A 22,823-nucleotide genomic window follows, 5' to 3' on the forward strand; every position below is an offset into this window, starting at 1 on the left:
AGGGTATTCATTAACTATACAGACACGTTAAGAATCAACTTTAAATAGTCTTCAAAACCTTTCCGGATGCTAAATCAATAGCTCACAAGGGACATTATGAATGGTTCAAATCTTTTAAGAGGACCTTCTAGAGGTACTTATGAGTCCATAGACACTGAGAATGACCTTTTAAAACCCAAAGGCCCAATATTCTTAAGAGGTAAAGGATCTGAACTCTTAACATTTTTGATAACTGTTTATAATAATAATATTTCCCAACAGTTTACAGAAACCAATTACAGGACAACTACAAAAACAAGTTATTTTCAATACATATAAACAGATACATATGATAACAATATATAATATTATAGGTGAAGATAAATAGTGATTTATGAACATTAGTGAGATAACGATTGCAATATACATTTAAAGGTTGAATGGTCTATGTCACAAGATGAACATACATTATTGAATTTTTTTAAATAAGTATTACATAAATCATTTGAACTAATTTGCGGAACAGTAAATACATATATGATTATTTCTAGAAATAAAGCGGGAGACATGCCAAATGATTTTTCTAAACATTGAGGATGGAATTGTGTAGTAGGTAATACAGGGCTATTTATTTAGAAGTAGACAGAGAGATTTCCTATGTCTACTTTTAAATGACAAAATGCTTCTGAAAGACGCCTGATTTGAGACGGATGTTGATCGTCACTTTCTTGGTGGTGGAGTTTTTTTTGTATATAACTTATCTGTTGTATTCTTGCTGCAAGGATATATAAAAGGGGTAGCATCTGATCAGTATACCCCAGTATCCTTAAAAAACAGTCAGTCGTAATTGTTTAACAAACATTCCGCTGGAAGTTGTAGGTATGTCCACTCTCGTCCTTCATTCCAACCGCGTACGTTTTTATAGTCGATAGTTTTCCTTTACTGACGCCTTTACGGCCAATGTGACTCAGAAGGGTAGGATCTACGCTTTCGGTTTTAGTTAAACAGCTAACCAACATGCCAACAATGATGACCATTAGCGTACACAAAACAGAGTTGTACCAGAAGGAAATTCGAAATAGTACAAATGGTTTGGAGTGTGTATACTCCGCGTGTGTCCTAAACATTGTATCAATGTAATATTAAAATCATCTTTGGAACATACGTGGGCACTATTGTGATGTTGACAGGAACCGGGCAATCTGCCACTGACATTGGTTTTCTGAAATCAACACCAGCACCTTGAATAGAATACCATTGGCCTATAGCAGCTATGGTACCAATGAAGATAAAGCTTGTAACACTTCCATAAAAGGCACCCTGCGACATACCTCTACTTTGCAAGTGAGTTTTACAGTACGCACTTACCTTTGCATTTGCCCTCCGAAAGGTAAGGCCAAGGATGAACAATCCGGTCAGTACTCCATACACCAAGCCAACAAAGGCCGTCACAAACGGCAATATTCCTCCCATGTATTCAACCAGAAAAGTTAAACATGTGCAAAGACCACCCGTTATTACAACTATCAGCCTTAAGATCCAACATTCTTTGCCCTTTAGTGCTTCTCGTGATATACACGGTGCTATTAAGTCCCCATAAATGGTAGCAGATAACGTATTGAATGATGAAGATAGTGTACTACAAAATAACTATCGAAATGAAATTGATCAACTACGATGGGACCCAACCTTAAAGTTGCACTAAAAATACCGGCAATAAAAATACCCGACAATCCTGGAACTTTTTTGCCGATTTCCATGATAAAAAAAGGAAGAATTTGATCGTATCGTCGCACGTCACCCGCCATTACTGGATCACAGTTCCTATACCTTGCATATAATATAACGCCAATAAAAGCGCAGAAGGCGTTTACTGCCACCATTCCGAAACACTGGAGAGCCATTACCCTAAAAATAGGTGACTTATGAAGAATATCAACATGTGTTTTCATTAACCTGCCTTACGACATTTTTAAACTCGGAGACTGATAAATATCTTTGGATGGTTCCGGGATGGAATGCTGCGGCGAACATCCAAAGAACCATACCGCCTAGTACCACCTGCCAAAATCCATCTCTTATCGTTGGATCGAGGCTGTAACTTAGGGCACAGATTAAATTTCAGTTTCTGGATACGAAATGGTACTTAAAATCCAATCGTTGGCCATCGACCGCCATTTCTATAATCCCACCTATGCTGCCTACCGACTTTATTCCCAGCACGAGTATAAAAACGACACATATGGTTATACCAATCAATTGAAACACATCCGTCCATATTACCGCTCTGAATCCCCCAACAGTCGTGTAAAAGACGCACATAGTGCACACAATAGAAGTAACAATTTGGGGATGGATATCGGTTGCTAAAAATCGAATATAATTGGCATAGGTTTTGCAAAAAACATACCCTGAGCGAGCGCTATGGCTGGAACGTAAGCCAAAATTGCGCTGTAAAGTAAAGCGTACAATGTATACGCGCAGGAGGCCACTATCTTAACTTTTTTGTCAAATCTTAACTCGAAATATTCAAAAACATTTGCAGCTCTACACCTTATTAACACTGGGACAAACAAGAAACCTCCAATAACATTTGCCAATATGCAAGATATACCAGACCATAGCATATTTGCTCCATACGCGTAAACATCGGCACTAGTTCCTAGAAAGGTGACACCCGTAACGCAACTGAAACAGAGCCAAAATGAAATAAAGGAAATGATCACTTTTATTCACCTCGCAATTATCGACATAGCTACAGGTATCACATTCATCTTTCGATTGCCCAACAGATACTCATCGGCGGTACGGGACTTTTTCCAAAACCCAAAGTATATCCCGATACCCAAAGAGACAGCAATCGATCCATGCAATATAATATGATCTACTAATCCAAATCCCATTGTTACGAAGTTAAAAACCTGTGAGTAACTAAGCAGCCACTAGTTAACTTCGCCTTTATAACAGAAATGCATGAGAATGTTCACGTGTAAAAAACCTCGGATACGGCACTTGAAAGGTACCTAATAGCCAGTTAAATTTTTAATTATCTGCCGAATACAAGGACACATAAATATTGTTGACATGTAATTGCAAATTAGGAAGTCTCTGAGTTATCACCCATTTAATTATAGGCGTGGCCTTAGTTTGGATACATTGAAGTCGTACAACAATCTTTAGAAGTTGATTGCAGATCTCTTTGCTGAATTGCTTTACGTCCAACAATTCCCTAGTGCTAAGGGTCCCTGGTTCGAATCAGGGTTCGGGCATGGATATTTGTAAATGTATAGTGAGTAGCCTTGGCTAAAACGCCGCCCACTCAAAAATAAAGGCAAATAAATAACTTAAAAAAAATAGATTAGGTGCTAAGGATTCTCCGAGAGTCATGTAATGTCAATTATTTATTTACAATTAATTATTAACGAATTTATAGCTGTCCTTAAATAGGTTGATTCGTAACAGGTATTTATTATTTATCACGCACTTGTACTCAATTACTAATCAAATACGAGCACGAACTTCACTAATAATCACTGCGGCATTGATGTTGGAACTGATATTAACCACGCTTCAATTTACGTGCGAACGTTTCTAGAAAAAATGACGGAACGTTCTCGAAGAGGTCTGTAATATATCAAGGAAAGACGCATGCGCTTTTCGTTATCGTCGGTGATTAATCTTTTATCGACTTGATGGCGCCGGGATACTTGTTACAATATGTGAAGTCAGTTCTGAATAATTTAACGGATTTTAGTTTTTCCTTAAATAAGCAATTCCTCACATATCGTAAAAGCTAATCAGAATCTTGTGTAGGATTCATGACTACAATTAGTCGATTTATTAGGTTAAATGGTTTTCTGAGACATAAATTTCTATTGACTTTTTTATTGAGTTGGACTAGGGAAGTAATTGTTGAATGAAAATGAAATTGAAAGCTCATTAACTGTCTAAAAGAAGATAAATACAGATGAGTGATGTGATGAGATACACTGTTTGTGAGTTTAAGAACATAACTATTGAACAGATTCTCAGAAAACTAGTCAAAGTTATAAACAATTATACAAAACCAGAAATGGCCTAAACCTAAAAGGCCCGTTAGTTCCAATCTGTCACGTGTTGTGGTTGCTCAGCAAATAACTCAAGAGAAACGCAAACTTTGTGACTATTAATGATCACTGTACATTACTTGTGTATTGAACTGTACTCGCAATAAAAATAAATGTGCCTACCGATCTATGATCATCCCTGAGCTGCGAATAATTTTCGCGATACAACAGTAATTAACAGTATTTAATGAGTAATTCACATAAATAGACATGCAAATTGTTCATAATTAAATACCAAATAAAAATTGCGGCGTGTAAAAAAATTATCGATATCGAGTGTGCCACGGTAGCACAATTAGTACGGAAAATATGATTTATTTCATAGTTTATACAGGATGGTGACTTGCGTAATAGGGATTTCAATGTAAAATTCATAACATGCGATTATTGGCTCCCCAAATTACTTTAGAGCAAAAATGTATTAAGGTTTTTTGTAGAAAAATTTTTTTTACTTCAATCCACCTATTATAGTCAATTTTTTGCAAAATAAAGATGGAAGATCGCTATGATGCGTCACGCAAGTCACCAGAGCACATGCCGAGAACTTTAAAGAGGGTAGATTCGAATTGTTGTCAATGGTCGGTGGTAATCCTGTGATGGCAGGATCGCCGTGTAATGTTTTATGGTTTATATTGGGTTCATTTAAGAGTCATGAATAAAAGTCACATCAGTGAAAAGTCCGAGAGAGGCGTCTTGAACTGAATGAAACAGAAGCGTAGTTCTAGGCTGTCTTACGAACTTGCTAAATAAATCAATTTGAATAGTAAGCCACGAAAACCATATTGAGAAATATTAAAACAAAATAAAATGAAATATCTGTCAGTTTAATTCAACCGAAATAACATGCACACGCATTTTGCATTGTCATTCTAGATTTTAATAAAAAACGACAGTAAATAGTGTGCTTTTAGGTCATGATGAAGAAATATTAAATTCGGCCGCTATTTCCCTTAAGTTTCTTATTGGATTCTGGTTTCACAAAAATTAAAACATTCAGTTTCATATCCTCCGTTAAAATTGAGGGTTGTTAACGGTTTCTTATGTGGATCGCATTTGAACAACCACTATTTTAAAGTAATCAGCACAGAAAATAAGTCTCTTACGCTGCTTAAACTATTACCGCCACTATACCAATTGACGATATCAACTTTTTCTTCAGCGGAATGAATCCCACACGACCGAAAATAAAAATACGGAAGTGAAAGCAATAATATTCGAATTAATTAATATACCAGCAAATCTTCATTTGTTTTAAGAACTTATTTTGGTTGCCTAAAATTAGGCGTCTTTCAGAAGAGTTTTTGTCATTTAAAACTAGACATAGGAAATCCCTATGTCTACTTCTAAATGAATATCAAAGGCCAAAAATTTGATATAGGTAGTCTGTTTGATATTAGCTGTCACAGCGGATATCTCGGCTACTGTTGGAGACTTAGAGATATGACAAAATGTTACAGAAGAAAAATTGGTCTACTCTTTTACCCAAAATCGTCATGAAACCTTCATTTTCATGCCTACTTTATCCACGAGTTCAGCAACGACTAGATAGCGGCGGCTCCTCAGTAACTTTAAAACAAAATTATGTCCCAACCGGCAATTTCCCTAGCGGAAGGAAAGCAATTAAAACACAAATTAATTAGAAGTTTCTACGGAGAAATGAAAGCAGGAAAGCGTAACAAAATCCCCCCCCTTTAAAATCAACGGTTACCTTTTGATTGCAACGTTACGACAACTTAATGACTTTAAAAAGAAGACAAATTTCTTCCAAACGCAAAATGAATCGTTACGAAGGCACAATTAAAATTGCTACGTTACAAACTTTCAACGATGTCGAAAAGCAAAAGATCTCCCTAAAATCGAGTGTTTTCTTTATATAGAAGTTTGCAAATTGTGGAAATAAGTATTGGTATTGAAAACAAAAGCAATCCAAATTAAATCGTGTTTAATTAATTGAGGATTTCGGATCACCGGAAAAATATGCAACCAACTCCAAATGGTAGCTATTTTAAGAGCGCATCTCGCGGCATAAGTTTTAAATAAATCAGATAAGGTGCACTGCAACTCATTTTGTTAAGTACTGATAATTAGGCTTACTTTAAGGTTTGGATTTAGAGAGTATAGGCAACTAGTGATGCACATGTAATTCAATGGGGCGTGCATTGCCTCTGAACTTCATTCACCATTCCATAAGCAAGGGGTGTATATGATCGGAAAAATATGCATTAGGTAGATAGATGTACAGAGCATAGTTTCCATACAATATAAACTGATATTTTGTCCACTAATATATGTTTAAAAAATCCAGAAAACATGCGTCAAAAGAGTTCATAGTTTAGGAATTAATTGCAAAAATTAGGGAGCAATTTAAGCAATACGGGTGTATGGGATCGGTAGCGTGAATACTTATCTATATTTTGGCAATTCATGTGAAGCTCAAAAGTTTTCATAAAAAAAGTGGTGAATGAAGTTCTGAAAAATGGGCATGTAAACTGGAGAAATGGAAATAAACTACGCAGCTGTGACTAATATCGCGGTCAACAGTGTAGCTTCTTTCTCACAGAGGGTGCCACCAAGAGTTTTAGGAAGTCAGTAAAAAATACGATAAAGATATGAAATAGGTAAGCGCTTTTATCTTGCGATGGAGTTGTTCTTACTTTTTAACTAGGCTAGTACTAGTACTGTGTAATGGGGATAATAAAAGACCAAAAATTTAAGAGCAAAAAAAACTAGCAGGCTATGTAAGTTGCCTATGCTAAATCATTTAGCGATTCTCTTTCAAGGTTGAACGAGCGTGCGTGTAATAGAATTTGCTGACAGCAAGAAAAAGATCGTTCACTGGTTTATTATTTTGTCAACTACTTGCTTCGAAATTTATTTGGTTTCTCCTTCCTATTCATTGTAAAAGGTACCTCCTCTACCTATCGTTTTATGAAATAAATAATAGAAATGGGGATAGGTAACATTCCTTTACAACAAATATCAAAATTATACCTAATTTTTAGAACAAAGGGCTGTTGTATATTGTTGTTGATGTCTGGCAAGATGCGACCTTGTGTGGGTGTTTATTTGTAATGCGATTTGTTTGACCGTCTTCCCTATTCTTTATCTTTGCTGATTGCAGATTAAAATACCGTAATTTATAATCCATACCTTGTTGCAAATTAAATTTTTTGAACTTCAATAGTTCCATTGAATAAAGCTCTTTATTCAATGATAGTACCTATTACATATTAGCATTGAATAATAAATCTGATTTATTATTCAATGATATTAGTATTAGTTTAGTCAGTTTAGTGTAATGTGTAATAATTGACCTATACAGGGTGATTCAAATTCAAAGGCCACCATGGGGATCTCGGGAACTGTAAGAGATAGGTAGAGGTAGTTTACATTTGACAAAGTTACCCTTGATGGTAACATCATCTATTTTTAATAAGAAATAACATTAATTTGTAAAAACACAAGAAACTACTTACGTACGTTACTTAAGACAAAGGCAAAAAAGATATTTTACAAGCATTAAAAAAATTGATGTGTACATTTTTGAAATCAGAAAAAAATTCTCTATCAAATGACACAAAAAGTAAAAATTACTTCCATAAGAAACAAAGTTGATGATAGTTAACCGGAGACGAAACGTCAAACTTCAAATTTAAAAGTAGCATCTTGTAGAGGGAAAAAAGTGGCCATAATAATGTGTCATTTATTATTAAATATCTTTGTAAACAACTATTAACTTCAGTAAAAAACAAAAACGATTTTCAAAATCTCGTTTTTTCCGGATATCTCCGAAAGTAGTCAGAATTTTCAGTTTCAAAACTGTTTTTGTTAAGCATCAAAATACACAACTTTGCCAAATTTACCACCTACCTATCTCTTACAGTTCCCGAGATGCCCATGGTGCAGTGCCGGATTTAGGGTTTCTGCCGCTGTGGGCAAACATTTTTTGCCGCCCTTGACATATCACTATATCACCATTATTACAAGGTGGGAAAAGTAAGGCATTCATTGGCTATATTTGCAATGCAATGAATGTACTAACAGATTTTATTTTTGCTTCATTTCATTTACCGATTCACCGTTTACCTAAAAAATTTGAACGCATTTTAATTTTTATGTTTTTCTCCAAATTTGCCGCCCTTACAATTTTGCCGCTGTGGGCAATTGCCCACGTTTGCCCCTTATATAAATACGGCACTGCCATGGTGGCCCTCGAATTTGAATCAGCCTGTATATTACTAATTTACAAAAGACCATCCCTCGAATGTAAGACATGGGGAACAAATGTATATTTAGGTATAAACGGCTAAAAAATTAAAAAAAAATCGGTAGATATACCGTATGTCCCCGGATTGACCTTTACAAGAAGAAAAACTTTTACTATACTTTTTGACAAAAATACATTCTCCATAAAAGCTTTTGCTTGTTCTAATTCGAAATTTCCCTACCGTTTCAGAGAAAAATACAAAAAAAACGAAAATATGGTTGAACTTTTTCCAAGTCCTAAAAGTCAAAACGCGTCTCTACTGTAATAACACTTCGTTAGTTACAAAGTCTTCGTTACCTGTTATTTGAATAGGCACTAGGATCGTTTTATAAGTATAACACACTTCGTAATGACATTGAATAAAAACCTCTTTATTCAATGGTAACAATGAAAAAGAATTGAATTTCCAAAGTGTTTTCTTTAAAATGTCGGAATCAAGAGTTTTACTGAAGGCCCTTCCAAACAAAAAGCCCCTGTCGCCACTTGTGAACCAATTTTACGATCTTAATTTTGAAAGTCCCCCATGCCAATAATTACGCGATTTTTACTTCATACGTTACGTTACAAGCGGTTCATTATTCTCCTCAAGTTATGTGTGGTAGAGCGCTAATTATAATTTTGTTAACCTAGCAGTCTGTAAGGAGCCGTGAACGACCTTGCGTTTGTGTTTTGTATTTTCTTGTCGTGTGGTTATGCAAATCAAATTGCATTTTTTTTAAAGCTCCCTCTGTGTTGTTTGGGGCCCACTTAAAGAGAGTATAATGATTTAAATATTTGTATAGAAAACTGCTGTAGTTACGCTATTCATTATTAGGTACCAGCACATTCTAACGAAAAAAACTTTGTCCTTTACTATGGGTACTTCTCTTTTCAGGCAATCCCAGCCTTAATTGGGCGCGTCCAAAAAATATTCAATACTTACTCCAACTAACATCCATTGTTAATGGAATTTGTTCAACTAATACAATAATTAATTACTGGAACTGCAAGTAAATACGATTAATCTTTGCATATGTTCCCCATGCCCTATCCTCAAAAAAAAACGGGGACGGATCCAAACGACTACTTGAAGACGGCTTCGGATTTTTTCCTCTCGGCTGTTAGCTCGAATCAAACACTTTGGGAATACAACCTGCACTAGGTACAGGGTGGTCATTATAAGGCGGGTAAACTTCAAGGTTGAAAACGGGTATTTCGGTACAATGGTAGGTACCGATAAACTTTTTTCACAATTAGTAAGAAACGACCTTAAAAAATCTTTTGCCTGGGTTCGCCCATCATTCATAAAAAATATACAAATTTGTTCACGTATTAAACTTCTGGGGGTAGAATCCATAATTTCAAAACAGTTCCAAGATTGGGCTACTAGATCAAAAGTTACAGCCCTTTGAATTTTCTTTCGAAATTGGTTTCCAGTTCATACCTTTTGCTTGAGAAGTCCGATCGAAAAAGTACGAATTGTTTTGGATTCTACGCACCAAAATTAATAAGAAAAAGTGTTTTCCCGAGAAATTTTGGTACAGTCGATTTTTGGAAAAAAAGGAAGGTTATACACTGCCTTTTTTTGAGCCCCGACAAAAAAATTGTCTCAGATCGACCCGGAAAAAAAATTTTCTTATAGAATGTGGCCCGTAGAATCCATAATTTCAAACAGTTCCAAGATTGGCCTACTAGTTCAACAGTTACAGCCCTTTGAATTTTCTTTCGAAGTTGGTTTCTAGTCCATAACTTTTGATTGAGAAGTCTGATCGAAAAAGTACGAATTGTTTTGGATTCTACGCACCATAATTAATAAGAAAAAGTGTTTTCCCGAGAAATTTTGGTGCAGTCGATTTTTAGTAAAAAAGGAAGGTTATACACTGCCTTTTTTTGAGCCCCGACAAAAAAATTGTCTCAGATCTACCCGGAAAAAAAATTTTCTTATAGAATGTGGCCGATAGAATCCATAATTTCAAACAGTTCCAAGATTGGGCTACTAGTTCAACAGTTACAGCCCTTTGAATTTTCTTTCGAAATTGGTTTCTAGTCCATAACTTTTGATTGAGAAGTCCGATCGAAAAAGTACGAATTGTTTTAGATTCTACGCACCAAAATTAATAAGAAAAAGTGTTTTCCCGAAAAATTTTGTTGCAGTCGATTTTTGGTAAAAAAGGAAGGTTTTACACTGCCTTTTTTTGAGCCCCGAAAAAAAAAATGTCTCAGATCGACCTGGAAAAGAAATTTTCTTATAGAATGTGGCCGGTAGAATCCATAATTTCAAACAGTTCCAATATTGGGCTACTAGTTCAAAAGTTACAGCCCTTTGAATTTTCTTTCGAAATTGGTTTCTAGTCCATAACTTTTGATTGAGAAGTCTGATCGAAAAAGTACGAATTGTTTTGGATTCTACGCACCAAAATTAATAAGAAAAAGTGTTTTCCCGAGAAATTTTGGTGCAGTCGATTTTTGGTAAAAAAGGAAGGTTATACACTGCCTTTTTTTGAACCCCGAAATAAAAATTGTCTCAGATCGACCCGGAAAAAAAATTTTCTTATAGAATGTTGCCTGTAGAATCCATAATTTCAAACAGTTCCAAGATTGGGCTACTATTTCAAAAATTACAGCCCTTTGAATTTTCTTTCTAGTCTATAACTTTTGTTTGAGAAGTCTAATCGAAAAAGTACGAATTGTTTTGGATTTTACGCACCAAAATTAATAAGAAAAAGTGTTTTCCCGAGAAATTTTGGTGTAGTCGATTTTTGGTAAAAAAGGAAGGCCTTTTTTTGAGGCCCGCAAGAAAATTGTCTCTGATCGACTCGAAAAAAATTTTTCTTATAGAATGTGGCGGGGTCGACCTCTTCAGGAACGCCTAATCTGACTTCCACTCTGTCGTAATTTAACCTTATCCTTATCAGTAGTAAAAAGTAAAAATTTGCGTTGTGATTGGGTGCGCCATTTTGTGACGGTAAGTTTGAATTTTTTAATTTGCGGATGTCGGTCTTTTTGTAGCGGTAAGTTTGAATTTGTGCGAAGGATTTGAATGTTTGAATTAACCATTATGACGACACCTAGTGGGGATTTGTTGGCTTTACAAGAATCGGTAATATAGTTTTCTGTAATTAGCATCTAGTGACTGGTTCATGAAATAGTGTTGTGGTGGTAAATTCGATAATAACAAGGAATAAAGGTATTCTTTATTCATTGGATAATAAGTAAATGTATAGGGAGTTTCGAAAAATGTATACATGGTTAAATTTAAGTATACAGGGATTATGATAGTTATACATAGTGTTTGTATTCATTTTGACTAGTAAACTGCGCGAGAATGGCAAAAGCACTATAACAGTTAAAATAAATGAAACGTTAGTTAATGGTACTGAAACAGAATCCGTTTAATATATACTACTTTAAATTTACCGGGTGTAAGTAATTAACAGAGCCGTGTTTAGTATAATACACGTAAGATACGCTGAACAATTAGAATTTTAATGCTTTGTAGACCCATCAACCCATGAAAACAAGGATTAACTGCTCTAAAAAAAACTACACTCTAGAACTTTTGATTTCGCTGAAGGATTTCGTATAGAGCATTAATTTGAGAAATTCATTAAAGAAAGAACACTCTGATTAAAGCTAAAATTTGGCTATGCTTTCAAAACGTTTACATAAGCTCTGAATCGTGGTAATTAATAATTTTTAGCTTCTCTCTTGAAGGAATAACAACTTCATAAGGTACTTCGCTATCCTCTACAACCCAAATTGAACCATTTTCTCCATGCTCTATTGCGTGAAGTAGTCCTTTGGCGACGTATTCAGGCCTGGAAACAGTTAGTGATTTATTTTCGCATCCTGAGAGGTAAGGACGTAAAAAACCTACTTGGTCGGCTGGATTCATTTTGACCACACTAACCGACCGCGTAGGTTTTTTCTATCCGTTTTAGTTCTAGATCTACGCACCCCTGAAGAGTGACAAACGGTTGGCTTTCTCTAAAAATATCTTGATAAGCTGGTCCAAGATTTTTGTCCAACCCATCCAGCGCCAACGTAGTGTCTGTTGGTCCTGGACACAAAGCCAAAAAACGCACTTGTGTCCGCTTGTAATGGCTCTCGGTGCCCCAAGATTGGGTCAGTCCGACAACAGCATGTTTAGTCGCCACATAAACCGGAATTGCTCCAAATACTTCTAAACCTGTCGTGGAGGCAACATTTACTATTATTCCCTCATTTGCCGTCTTATACTTGGGAAGGTAATGGTGTAAAGCCAAAATGCAGCCGATTATCGTACCTACCTAAAGACTGAATTGTTAGAGACGTTCAGCATCACGTAGAAACTTACAAAATTGATACCAATTTGTCTTTCCCACACCGCATCATTCATGATTCCTGCATTGTTAACCAACATGTCAATGTTCTTGAATGTGTCGACTGTCCTCTCGAAGGCCTCTGCAAAATCATTATAAAAAATAGTTTGCCTTGAGACACTTGCCTGCAAACTGCTCTTTGTCGGTAACATCCGTTTTCACGAATAAAGACCGACTGCCTCCAAACTCTTTGGTCAACTCTTCAACAGCATGCTTCCCTCTTTCTTCGCTTACATCAGCAAGTGTGACAGCCTAAAGAAGCACAACTGCACCAGGTTTCCTAAACACAGATACTCACCCGCAGGCCATTACGTAGAAGCTCTTTGGCATAGTGCAAACCAATTCCTGCAGCACCTCCACTTATTAGAGCAACTTTTCCATATATCGCATTCATTTTGGTTCAACTAAATTGGTGTTGTTTTTGTTTATAACGTGCTGTAATCAGAGAGTTATGATAAGCGCTCTTATTATCTGCTGTAACGCTAAAATTGTGAAACTTTTATTAGATTCTGTTTGCATTCTCTGCATTGGTGTTGTAAATTCTTGACAGATTCTTTCGTGATAACTATGCCTTAATGAGAGCAGGTGACACGTGTAGATAAACAACGGCTGGTTAAAGTCCATCTATATTTTCTCGCTTCTTGTAAGTTTTTAAACCAAAAAAATGAATGTGGCAGCTGGAAAAGTAGCTTTAATCAGTGGTGGAGGGGCCGGTATCGGGTTGCAATACGCCAAAGAGCTTCTACGTAACGGGTTAAGGGTGAGTGTCCCACCACCAGAGACAATTGCAGGTGTTTGTCTTAGGCGGTCACCTTAGCGGACATCAACAAAGTGAATGGAGAAAATGCCCTCAAGGAAATCCAGGAGGAATTCGGTCACGAGAAGGCCATCTTTGTTCAAGTTGATGTTGCTGAGAAGGATCAATATGAAGGTGGGAATGTGAGTACATGCAGTTAATCTTATCTTATCACTTTAGAGGCCTTCAAGCAGACCGTGGACAAATACAAAAATCTTGATATCGTTGTAAATAACGCGGGGGTTATGAATGATGCAATTTGGGAAAGGCAGATTAGCATAAATTTGGTAAGAGAGTCACTTGTCGAATATCTTCCAAGTTAACTTGAAGGTGGGGACGATAAATGGATGCATTTTGGCGTTGGAGAACTATCTCCCCAAGTACAAAACGGAATCGGAAGGAGTAATCGTGAATGTCTCTTCTGTGTCGGGGTTGGAAAGATTTCAGGCTTTCCCGATTTATGCGGCGACCAAGCGAGCCGTCATCGGCCTCACGAGGGCGTGGGGAAAGGAGCAGCACTACCATCGGACCAAAGTGCGCGTTCTCGCTCTTTGTCCCGGGGTAACCGACACACCCTTACTGCGGGAATGCTTAGAACGTAATCTGGGGCCTGCTTATCAGGATATAATGCGGGGAAATATCCCGCATTTGACTATTCAATCGTAAAGATGTATTTTGCATGAGCGTTATTTTAACGTGCTTTGTTACAGAGCGGAACATGTCGCGTTGAGTTTAATATACGTACTGAATAATGGTCAAAATGGATCTGTGTGGGTGTCAGAACATAGTGAATCGCCGTACCAAGTTGGAATGCCTTCTAGACACGAGCTTCGAAGAAAATAAACAGCTAGTGTAAAGGCGTTTCAGATGATCGTAGTTAAGATATTCTTTGTAATACAGAGACACTTTAGTTTTTTGTCAAACCACCAATCGTGTTACAGTATGTGTGGCGGAAAGTCATACGAAAAAACCTAGGTAATGCCATTAGTTACATAATTCCACGTGCTTTTTACGTGTATTACTTATTACTCATTAAACATTATACAAGTAATTACTTCAACCCCTTCCTGTACTTGAAACACCCTTGCAATCGTGCTCTGGTCTTGAACCTCAACATCAACCTCTTGCTGCTGTTCTTCAGCTTCAGCTACTTCTTCCTGGTGGCTTTGCATGGACTTGTGGCTTAAGAATTTCAACGTCTTCTTGATGCTTCTGGTCTTGAATTTCTTCGACTTGGTTCTGTTGCTGAACTTCCGATTGAACTGTCTGACTGATAGGTTTCGTATGTCTTCCTTGATTCGGTCCCTTCTGCTGACTTACCTACTAGCCGAAATCGCAGAAGGTAGGTATAACGTCGAAAAATGCGCATCGGCTCTAAACCAGGCGGTTAAAAAACCGTATGAGGCTTCGATGTCGAAAAAGAACAAAATTTCGGAAGAGCAATTGCAAGAATCTACCCGAAGAAGGCACCGGGAAGTGGCGATGTAACCGTGGATGCGGCTTTTGACGTCCGCCTTATGGACAAAGCTGTTTAACCGCTGCCTAAATACGGGCACGTTTCCAATGTGTTGGAAAATTCAATTGGTGGGCTTCATCCGGAAACCTGGAAAAGCTAATTACTGCGGGTGATAGGGAAGGCGCTCGACAGAATAATCGCAACGCGCATCGAATACAGGCTCGGGGAAAACGGAGAGTCCAACCCGAACCAACATCGATTCCGTAAGGGAAAAACGACCGTGGACGCGAATCGGAGGGTGATCAACAAAATAACAGAAACAATAGCCGCCGGAGACTGATGTTGCACCGATATTTCTCTGGAGGCTCTCACCGGGGAAGCTGTTTGGGTCTTGTAAAGTGGAAATTGATCTACGAGGGAAACTTCAGAAGTAGGCTGGCCGAGGGTGTTAAAATGATTGGATATGCAGACCCTTTTGCCGAATTTTGGCAAACATGGCTATGGGCATGCTGAGTCCTAGACCCATTAGAGTATAAGTTTATAAAAATGCCTTTCTTGTATGTAGAATGGAAATTTATGTATGAGAAATGAGATCAATCACATGTATGAAAATTGCTCTTTGGCTTATAAGCGCCATTTTTGAATGCATTAGTGGAGTTTTTAGAAAGTTAGGTTAATAGTCAATAGTAATCAATTTAATAACAATGCCTCTTCCAGCTGCTCTAGCATCGAAATTAGCAAAAAGAGGCCTCTACACAGGTGGGAATATTGACAATTGAATGTGTAAATATCGTTGGTTTTTAGCAAATACACCGAAATCAACGGACAAGGAACGCAAACGAGACTACAGAGGAGTTGTTGGATGCCCCAACAAGAATAACATATACCACGATTGCACCTACTGGTGTGATGTACATTGGAAGCCGGCCAATATTCCCGACCCACGTTACATGCGCAATGTTGGTAAGTTGCTGCAGAAGTATCCATTACCGCATCACTGGACCGAAATTTTCGATAAAGGATTGTAAGTAGCTACCAGTCCTCAACTTTTCCAAATGACCTATTTTAAGGAAGCGCTATTACTATTGGGATATGGAGACGGATATGGTCTCGTGGCTACCTCCAAAGCACCCTAGGGCGAAGATAACTGAAAGTGCTGCCAAATTAAGAGAGAGAAGAGCCAAAGGTGTAACAGCCGAGGACAGAAGTATCTCTAAACTTGATCTTGATGACAGTAAAAACGATCGCAAACGACACAGCAAAAGTTCCAGAAGGGATCGCGAGAGCGATAACTCAGACAGGAGACACAAATATGAGGAGAAAGATCACGGCCGTAAGAGATCGCGCCGTGAGGATATCATCGATCCCATGGATCCTGCCGCGTATTCCGATGTGCCAGTTGGTACTTGGAGTGACGGTTTGGAGTCTAATAAGGCTGATGCTGATGATAATGCGAGTTCGGGAGCTTTGTATCAGCAACGTCCATATCCCTCACCTGGAGATATATTAGCGGCTAATAAATCTAAATCTAAAAGATAGTTGTAGAATATTAGTAATAATAATAATAAGTTAGAATAGTACCACTACAAATCAATACAAGAGACATTTCCAAATATAACCATCTTCAGAGTCCATACAGTGATTCTATAGGCTTGTGTAACTCTAGAAAGGAAGAAGTATGTCAAAAAGTCGGAATTGCTCTGGTAGGAATCTCTAGATCATGTTTATAGCTTAGGAAAGCACCTACAATGTTTTGTAATCTGCTGGGAAGTTTATTTGAGCATTTTCCATAGATTTTCCACACCTTTTATGCGCCCACCAGAGTTTAATACGCTTCTGTCTTTGCAGCTGAGCAAAGTTTTACCTAGTACCCCAGTTTTGTTGAGATGATCTCTCAGGGGGCAGTGACTGGGTATGGCCTTAGTTCACTTCTGCCTAGTGCTATCATCAAGCTGGTTTTAGTGATCAATTTCTTGGATTGTCTTAGTCCAGGAACAGATTCCCATAGACGTTTCTATCATTTTTTTAACTGGCTTCTGAGCACTCCTCCAGCTAGCTGGTGCTCCACAGTCGGGTTCTGGACCAATATGGAAATGAATGGTGCAAGTCTTATCGACTATCCCCTCATGGTTTGGCATCTGCACTATCATAATCTGAGCTATTCCTTTTTTGTGTGACGTTTCATGAGCATCTTGGAGGTCCGGAAGAAGGCATTTTACCCTCACTATTTGTGTTGTATCGTATTATACGTATACAGTCAACACAACGTATTGATGATTATGTGTGAAAACCAGAAAATCATAATTTTGGCTTTCGGTGACGCATCCTGTATATAATGATCGGCGCCTATGTATTTTGAGGTTGGCATTTCTGTAATTCAAACGTCAGTTCACAAGTTTTGCACCCAAAAATCATGCGTTTTTGAAGTTTGAATGAAAATGTTTGAAAGCTAACATTTAAAATTTAAAGAAAAGAAAAGGGAATAATGGCCTCAGCACTTTTCGGAAGAAATTTGCTTCTAAAGCAGCTTGCGCCCTTTAAATTACCCAAACGTCACGGCTACATTGTCTTGTAGGTTATCCCAAACTATTTCAGAACTATAATTAAACACTTTACAGAGTACCGGAAATCGGGGAAGATTTACCAGAAAAAAACCCTCTGGCGCAACAGAATGGTTTACCCGAATTTAACTCCTTGACAATAGAAAATTGTATGGCAGCGATTGGTAAGCAGGCTTTCGATTTGGAATTGGGCGTACAGAATATCGAAGAACTGATTGCGAAGAACGCGGTTAAAGATGTGTTTCAAGACGTGCTTAATCCCTTAGAAACTTTAGGCGCCCCGTTGGATGTGACGTGGGGTTTATCTAAGACTTTATATTTAGGTAATAGTACGATAATGCCTACTAAAAGCTACCTTTCGATACACGATCGTGCTCGAAAGTCACGGTCGATGAAGTTTAACAGTAGTCAAATTTATAACACGGTTAATAATGATAGTGGGACTAGGAGCAGTGAACAAATACGGCTACTTCAAAAGTTCAAGTTGGAGGGCAAATTGAACGGGTTATGCGTGAAGGAAGGCCACCGGGCGCGTCTTAATGAAATTCTCACCCAGCTGCACGCCGAAAAGGGAAGCTTTAAGGCAAAAATCGAAATGGCGACCAAGGCATTTTCCCATCGCATCGATGAAGCTAGCATTGTCAAGAATTTTCCCGCCGACCTACTGCAAGCTATGGCCGGTGATCCTCGCGATTACTTAAAGGCACCGTGGAATGCGACATTGCAGCAAAATGTGTATTTACCCTTCATGGAGAATTGCTCCGTACGCGACCTGAGGTGGAATATGTGGTTGGCTATGGTAGGAAGGGGGTCTACGTACGGCAATGCCAATTACAGCACGAGTAGGCATTTGGAAGAAATAAGGTATGTCTATTGTCTAGGGAAAAACTCAGTAGAATTTTGGTGTACACTACTTGCATTTTATAGAATTTTTTAAAACTTTTCTTGAATTTTTTAGAATTTTAGTGTAAACATTCTGCTCAATTTGAGTCACTTTCTGTCACTGCTATCGGTGTAATTCACAGAAATTATTTTTAGTTCAGTGGTGTATTTACGCTACAACTGAGTGTTCGCTATTAACACGTACGACCTTCTTAAACATTTAATTTGTGAACAGTGTAATTGCGTTACTCACGATAAGGAAAGCTTAAGGGGGCCTATTCACATTGAAGGATGTTACGTCATTGAAAAGAGACAAAAAATCAAAGGCAAATGAGCATAATAAAAAGGTACAGTACTATTTAAAAAAATTCAATTGTTTTTCGTTATTCATTTGTTTTCTGAAATAAAAACGACTGAACGCTGCCTTATTATGGGAAATAAAATATTAAACAACTTTTATATACTTAGAAAAATATTATATGCAGTCATTATTTAAGAAGATATACTATAGTCCATCCATAGTGGGCACCCTGTATATTTAATTAGTCAAATAACCCACGCCTTTATTTTTAGTCTTCGCGTTGCGGCCTCGTTTCGCTTTGCCGGAGGTATGTTGGGTACTCTACAGTGTGATGTTGTGTTTTGGAAACGGAATTGTTATGCTGTAAATAAAATTCGCTTATTGTCTAATATCTTTAAAAGCCACGAGCGGACATATTGTTATCAACTTTCGTCAAAATGTTTCCTGCTAAGAAAAATTCGTTGAAGAATTTGCCGCGCCCTGGGCAACTGATCGTAGTCCCCCCCACCCCCCATTCCGAAGGTTGACGTCTAAGAAACAGCGTTTTAAGAAAATTAGAGAGGACACAAAAGGTCTAAGAAAGGAGAGCGCCGTTCTACCGTTCGCCGCCGCTCAAGTAGCGCTGTCTCGGACATACCCTTATCTAATAGTTTTCGTGACTGCCGACTTCTGCGGGAAACGGTGTCATATTCTCCCAGGGATAGTCCTGGCCTTCGGACTTGATACCACTTGCTTCGCAAGACGAAGGTCGCGACTGGCATAGCACCACTTTAATTACAGCGACTAAAGTCACTAAATATAGAAAGTACAGCAATCCATTGGGCTCGTGTGTTAGAGAGAGATGATTTTTGCCCAAAAATGGCGGAAGTTACCAAATTCTAGTAACTTTAATGTTAGGGATTGTTTCACCTGTTTGGAGATATCTGTATATATTATTATAAAACATGACAGTACTATGAAGTTAGGTTATAAAAAATTACAGCTATTCAGATTTTATTTGTCAATTTTTTTAAGTTGGCAACAAATTTGCCCAAAAATGGCGGATGATTGCGGTACTTTCTATATCTAGTGACTTTAACAGCGACAGCTCAGGGGCGACTGTGATTGTGTCCAGGTGGAACTTTTTCTTAAGGCACGGCCTTCGAAAAGAAGAAAAAACCCATCTTTTTGTGAAGTATACACTTACTGTTAACTGTGAGCGCTTGGTTCCCCCAGTGGGGAACCCAGAAATAGCAGCGGTCTTGTCTGCACCTTGCTTATACAGGGTGACAATTTGAAAACTTACCACCCCCCATATCTTAGTAAATAAACGAGATATTTAAAAAAATCAAAATCCGTTTCTGTAATTCGGAGGGGGAATCACAATGACATAGTTGGCGACGCACCCCCTCACACCCCCTGCGCCCCAGCCACCTCAACTTTTAAATCTTAAATAGTGACCCCCCATGTGTGATACGTCGTTGGAAAGCTCTGAAAAAATGCTTTCCAACCATACCAAATAGCATTACATTTAGGTTAGTAATTATCGTGCAAATCAAAAAATAAACATGGAAAATCGTATTTAACTTGAACTTCCAAAGCCGACTCGACAGCAACTCATTTTTGATCGCCAGTAATAATCTATTCTCAAACTCTTGTCGAACCTTTCCTATGTTGGTTTTGCAATATTTCGACATTCTTGAATTATTCTCTGTCTTAGTTCGTCTATGTTCGCCGGTTGCGTTTTAAATACGACAGATTTCCAATGTATCATATTAGTTTATTTTTTAATTTGCACGATAATTACTAACCTAAATGTAATGCTATTTGGTATGGTTGGAAAGCATTTTTTCAGAGCTTTCCAACGACGTATCACACATGGGGGGTCACTATTTAAGATTTAAAAGTTGGGGTGGCTGGGGCGCAGGGGGTTGGAGGGGGTGCGTCGCCAACTATGTCATTGTGATTCCCCCACCGAATTACCGAAACGGATTTTGATTTTTTTAAATATCTCGTTTATTTACTAAGATATGGGGGGTGGTAAGTTTTCAAATTGTCACCCTGTATAGAGATAAGTCTCGTTCCGATCATCAGGACCAATTGAGTAGAGGCCTACTGACACTTGGAATAGGGTTGAGCACGCTTTTAGTGGAATCCGTTAGTACTTATTCCAAAACCCTTGTGTGACAAGTTGTGGGTTCCTACAGTGACTGTAGACGGTGGTGACAATTGAGCCCGTCCGCCATGTTGTGGCAAATTCAAACATAGAAACCTTGATTCTATGGTGTGTATAATTAATGATAGAATACTTTAATAATTGAAGATATTCAACACAGCTAGTGAAACTGCGGTTCAAAATTTTAGCTGCTATGGGGAACAAATTAAAGTAAATTGCGCTTGCATACAGACGCCAGGCGGCCACTTACTGACTGACTGTAGAAGGTTAGAGGTCAAACTTGCAGTCTTGACAACCACTCACTAATTTTAAAAGTCCCACGATCGTATCCTCAAGCACTCATACTTATTAACGTTACAGGTATTTACGAAGGGAGCAAGCTAAACTACTCGGTTACGAAAGCTTCGCCGATATGTCTATGGAGACCAAAATGGCGGGAAAAGTTAGTAATGTTAGAAATGTCTTGGAGGCGCTGTTGGAAGCCGCACGGCCGGCGCAAGAGCGTGAGCTGACGAGCTTACACGAGTTTGCGCTTCGAAACGGTTTCAAAGATAGCAAAATCGAACTTTGGGACGTCCCCTACTGGCGCAGGCGCCAACAGATCGAACTGTTTCACTACCGTGAGGGCGACTACATTCACTACTTTCCCTTACCCACCGTACTAGACGGTTTATTTTCCTTATGCAAAAAGCTATTTAAAATCGAAATTCGACAGAGAAAAGAGGTATCTACGTGGGCCAGAGACGTCAAATTCTACGACATTTATGAGTCGGATAGTGCGGATCCAATAGCGGGCTTCTATCTTGATCCCTACATTCGAAGTACACAGAAGATGCACATTCCGTATCACAACGGGTGGATGGTCGGTATTCAAAATTGTAGTAAAATCGCCAATATGAAGCCACTAGCCGCACTCGTGCTGAATTTCTCGCCACCTACCGGCGATAGACCCTCATTACTTACGTTCAAAGACGTCAATCTACTGTTTCACAAGTTCGGACAGGCGCTGCAACATTTACTAACGAGGACCACCTATTCTGAAGTGGCGGGACTGTCGAACGTCGAGTGGGACATCGTGGAAGTGTCCGGTTACACTCTTTCCCATTTCCTGTACAATAAATCAACAATTGACATGATTAGTGGACATTGTGATAACGGCGAGAAGCTACCCGTGGAAATGTTCGAGACACTGATTAATTTCCGCAAGCACACAGCGGGTTTAGATTTGTGCAGGGAGCTTTACCTTTCTGCCTTAGACTTAGAACTTCACACCCACAAGGAGTTTTGGTTGGACGTTGTTAAGGGCCTATGGTCCCACTATCGTTGTTTTCCACTACACAAATTCGATAGCCACCCCTGCTCGCTCACGCAAATATTCGTCGAAGAATGGGGCGCCGCTTATTACTCCCACATTTGGGCACGGGTCCTTGCCGCGGATATATACGGTGCATTTGACGAGGCACAAGGCGATGAGCAACTGATGAATGTCAGCCAAAGATTTCGAGATACATTTTTAGCTTTAGGAGGCAGTTGCAATCCATCGGAGATGTTCCGCCAGTTTAGAGGTAGGGATCCGTCACCGAAAGCGCTTTTGAGTTCCTTAGATTTAAAGCAAGATAAATAATTGATGAATGCTTTATTTGTGATGTGATCTAAGCTAACAGCAGAACCTGTTTTTTTACCAACTTGTTGACATTGTTTGTTAGTAAGAATAAATGTATATTATAGGTATCTAAAATAAAAGATTGAAAGTTAAAATATATGTAACCCACCAATAACTTACGTTTTTAGCACCTCACATGTGGGTATAACATTTTGCGCCCCTATTAAAAAAAATTCATCTACCTACATTGGAACAAATGAAAAAAGTTGTAAAACTGCCGTCTGTTTCACTCACCTGGAATTCTTAGACCTGTTTTGCACATGAAACGCGTTGGAATTATTACCTATCTTGCACTTGAACCTTCCTTTAGAGAATGA

The 22,823-nt window shown here is 38.3% G+C and overlaps 5 protein-coding genes across 5 annotated transcripts; 3 read left to right on the forward strand and 2 right to left on the reverse strand.

The window, feature by feature from the left end:
* Positions 1–362: 362 nt before the first annotated feature.
* On the reverse strand, positions 363–2,955 carry LOC116173847 (sodium-coupled monocarboxylate transporter 2-like). Its single transcript, XM_031491562.1, has 8 exons — positions 2,716–2,955; positions 2,390–2,667; positions 2,126–2,345; positions 1,940–2,080; positions 1,669–1,887; positions 1,348–1,618; positions 1,145–1,299; positions 363–1,098 (listed from the first exon to the last, which is right to left on the reverse strand). Exons 1-8 carry the CDS (start codon positions 2,880–2,882, stop codon positions 831–833), a joined length of 1,719 nt encoding a protein of 572 aa, XP_031347422.1. The 5' UTR covers positions 2,883–2,955; the 3' UTR covers positions 363–830.
* Positions 2,956–11,535: 8,580 nt separating this feature from the next.
* LOC116173848 (15-hydroxyprostaglandin dehydrogenase [NAD(+)]-like) lies at positions 11,536–13,128 on the reverse strand. Its single transcript, XM_031491564.1, has 5 exons — positions 12,991–13,128; positions 12,818–12,944; positions 12,668–12,774; positions 12,289–12,620; positions 11,536–12,149 (listed from the first exon to the last, which is right to left on the reverse strand). Exons 1-5 carry the CDS (start codon positions 13,084–13,086, stop codon positions 11,993–11,995), a joined length of 819 nt encoding a protein of 272 aa, XP_031347424.1. The 5' UTR covers positions 13,087–13,128; the 3' UTR covers positions 11,536–11,992.
* Positions 13,129–13,310: 182 nt separating this feature from the next.
* LOC116173850 (15-hydroxyprostaglandin dehydrogenase [NAD(+)]-like) lies at positions 13,311–14,539 on the forward strand. Its single transcript, XM_031491567.1, has 5 exons — positions 13,311–13,452; positions 13,497–13,623; positions 13,669–13,775; positions 13,819–14,150; positions 14,199–14,539. The coding sequence occupies exons 1-5, from the start codon at positions 13,357–13,359 to the stop codon at positions 14,329–14,331; spliced, it is 795 nt and encodes a 264-aa protein (XP_031347427.1). The 5' UTR covers positions 13,311–13,356; the 3' UTR covers positions 14,332–14,539.
* Positions 14,540–15,572: 1,033 nt separating this feature from the next.
* LOC116173873 (polyglutamine-binding protein 1) lies at positions 15,573–16,578 on the forward strand. The gene is made up of 3 exons (XM_031491593.1): positions 15,573–15,703; positions 15,749–15,968; positions 16,015–16,578. The coding sequence occupies exons 1-3, from the start codon at positions 15,649–15,651 to the stop codon at positions 16,481–16,483; spliced, it is 744 nt and encodes a 247-aa protein (XP_031347453.1). The 5' UTR covers positions 15,573–15,648; the 3' UTR covers positions 16,484–16,578.
* A 730-nt stretch (positions 16,579–17,308) lies between these two features.
* On the forward strand, positions 17,309–22,603 carry LOC116173994 (probable cytosolic oligopeptidase A). The gene is made up of 3 exons (XM_031491759.1): positions 17,309–17,515; positions 17,563–18,369; positions 21,204–22,603. Exons 1-3 carry the CDS (start codon positions 17,430–17,432, stop codon positions 22,465–22,467), a joined length of 2,157 nt encoding a protein of 718 aa, XP_031347619.1. The 5' UTR covers positions 17,309–17,429; the 3' UTR covers positions 22,468–22,603.
* The last annotated feature ends 220 nt before the right edge of the window (positions 22,604–22,823 follow it).

The sequence above is a fragment of the Photinus pyralis genome, unplaced genomic scaffold, assembly GCF_008802855.1.
Source record: "Photinus pyralis isolate 1611_PpyrPB1 unplaced genomic scaffold, Ppyr1.3 Ppyr1.4_LG6, whole genome shotgun sequence".
Classification (NCBI taxonomy): Eukaryota; Metazoa; Arthropoda; class Insecta; order Coleoptera; family Lampyridae; genus Photinus; species Photinus pyralis.

Bases quoted from the DNA above. Each gene is read 5' to 3' on its own strand.
- LOC116173847 (XM_031491562.1), bottom strand. From the start codon at position 2,882: ATGGGATTTGGATTAGTAGATCATATTATATTGCATGGATCGATTGCT. The intron at 1,619-1,668 runs GTTGGGTCCCAT...GTTATTTTGTAG, and splicing joins ATTTTTAGTGCAACTTTAAG to TACACTATCTTCATCATTCA. The intron at 1,099-1,144 runs GTATGTTCCAAA...TACAATGTTTAG, and splicing joins AACATCACAATAGTGCCCAC to GACACACGCGGAGTATACAC.
- LOC116173848 (XM_031491564.1), bottom strand. From the start codon at position 13,086: ATGAATGCGATATATGGAAAAGTTGCTCTAATAAGTGGAGGTGCTGCA. The intron at 12,945-12,990 runs GTGAGTATCTGT...GTGCTTCTTTAG, and splicing joins TTCTACGTAATGGCCTGCGG to GCTGTCACACTTGCTGATGT. The intron at 12,621-12,667 runs GTAAGTTTCTAC...TTCAGTCTTTAG, and splicing joins GACAAATTGGTATCAATTTT to GTAGGTACGATAATCGGCTG.
- LOC116173850 (XM_031491567.1), top strand. From the start codon at position 13,357: ATGAATGTGGCAGCTGGAAAAGTAGCTTTAATCAGTGGTGGAGGGGCC. The intron at 13,624-13,668 runs GTGGGAATGTGA...TTATCACTTTAG, and splicing joins TGAGAAGGATCAATATGAAG to AGGCCTTCAAGCAGACCGTG. The intron at 13,776-13,818 runs GTAAGAGAGTCA...GTTAACTTGAAG, and splicing joins GGCAGATTAGCATAAATTTG to GTGGGGACGATAAATGGATG.
- LOC116173873 (XM_031491593.1), top strand. From the start codon at position 15,649: ATGCCTCTTCCAGCTGCTCTAGCATCGAAATTAGCAAAAAGAGGCCTC. The intron at 15,704-15,748 runs GTGGGAATATTG...GTTGGTTTTTAG, and splicing joins AAAAAGAGGCCTCTACACAG to CAAATACACCGAAATCAACG. The intron at 15,969-16,014 runs GTAAGTAGCTAC...ACCTATTTTAAG, and splicing joins GAAATTTTCGATAAAGGATT to GAAGCGCTATTACTATTGGG.
- LOC116173994 (XM_031491759.1), top strand. From the start codon at position 17,430: ATGGCCTCAGCACTTTTCGGAAGAAATTTGCTTCTAAAGCAGCTTGCG. The intron at 17,516-17,562 runs GTAGGTTATCCC...AACACTTTACAG, and splicing joins CGTCACGGCTACATTGTCTT to AGTACCGGAAATCGGGGAAG. The intron at 18,370-21,203 runs GTATGTCTATTG...TTAACGTTACAG, and splicing joins AGGCATTTGGAAGAAATAAG to GTATTTACGAAGGGAGCAAG.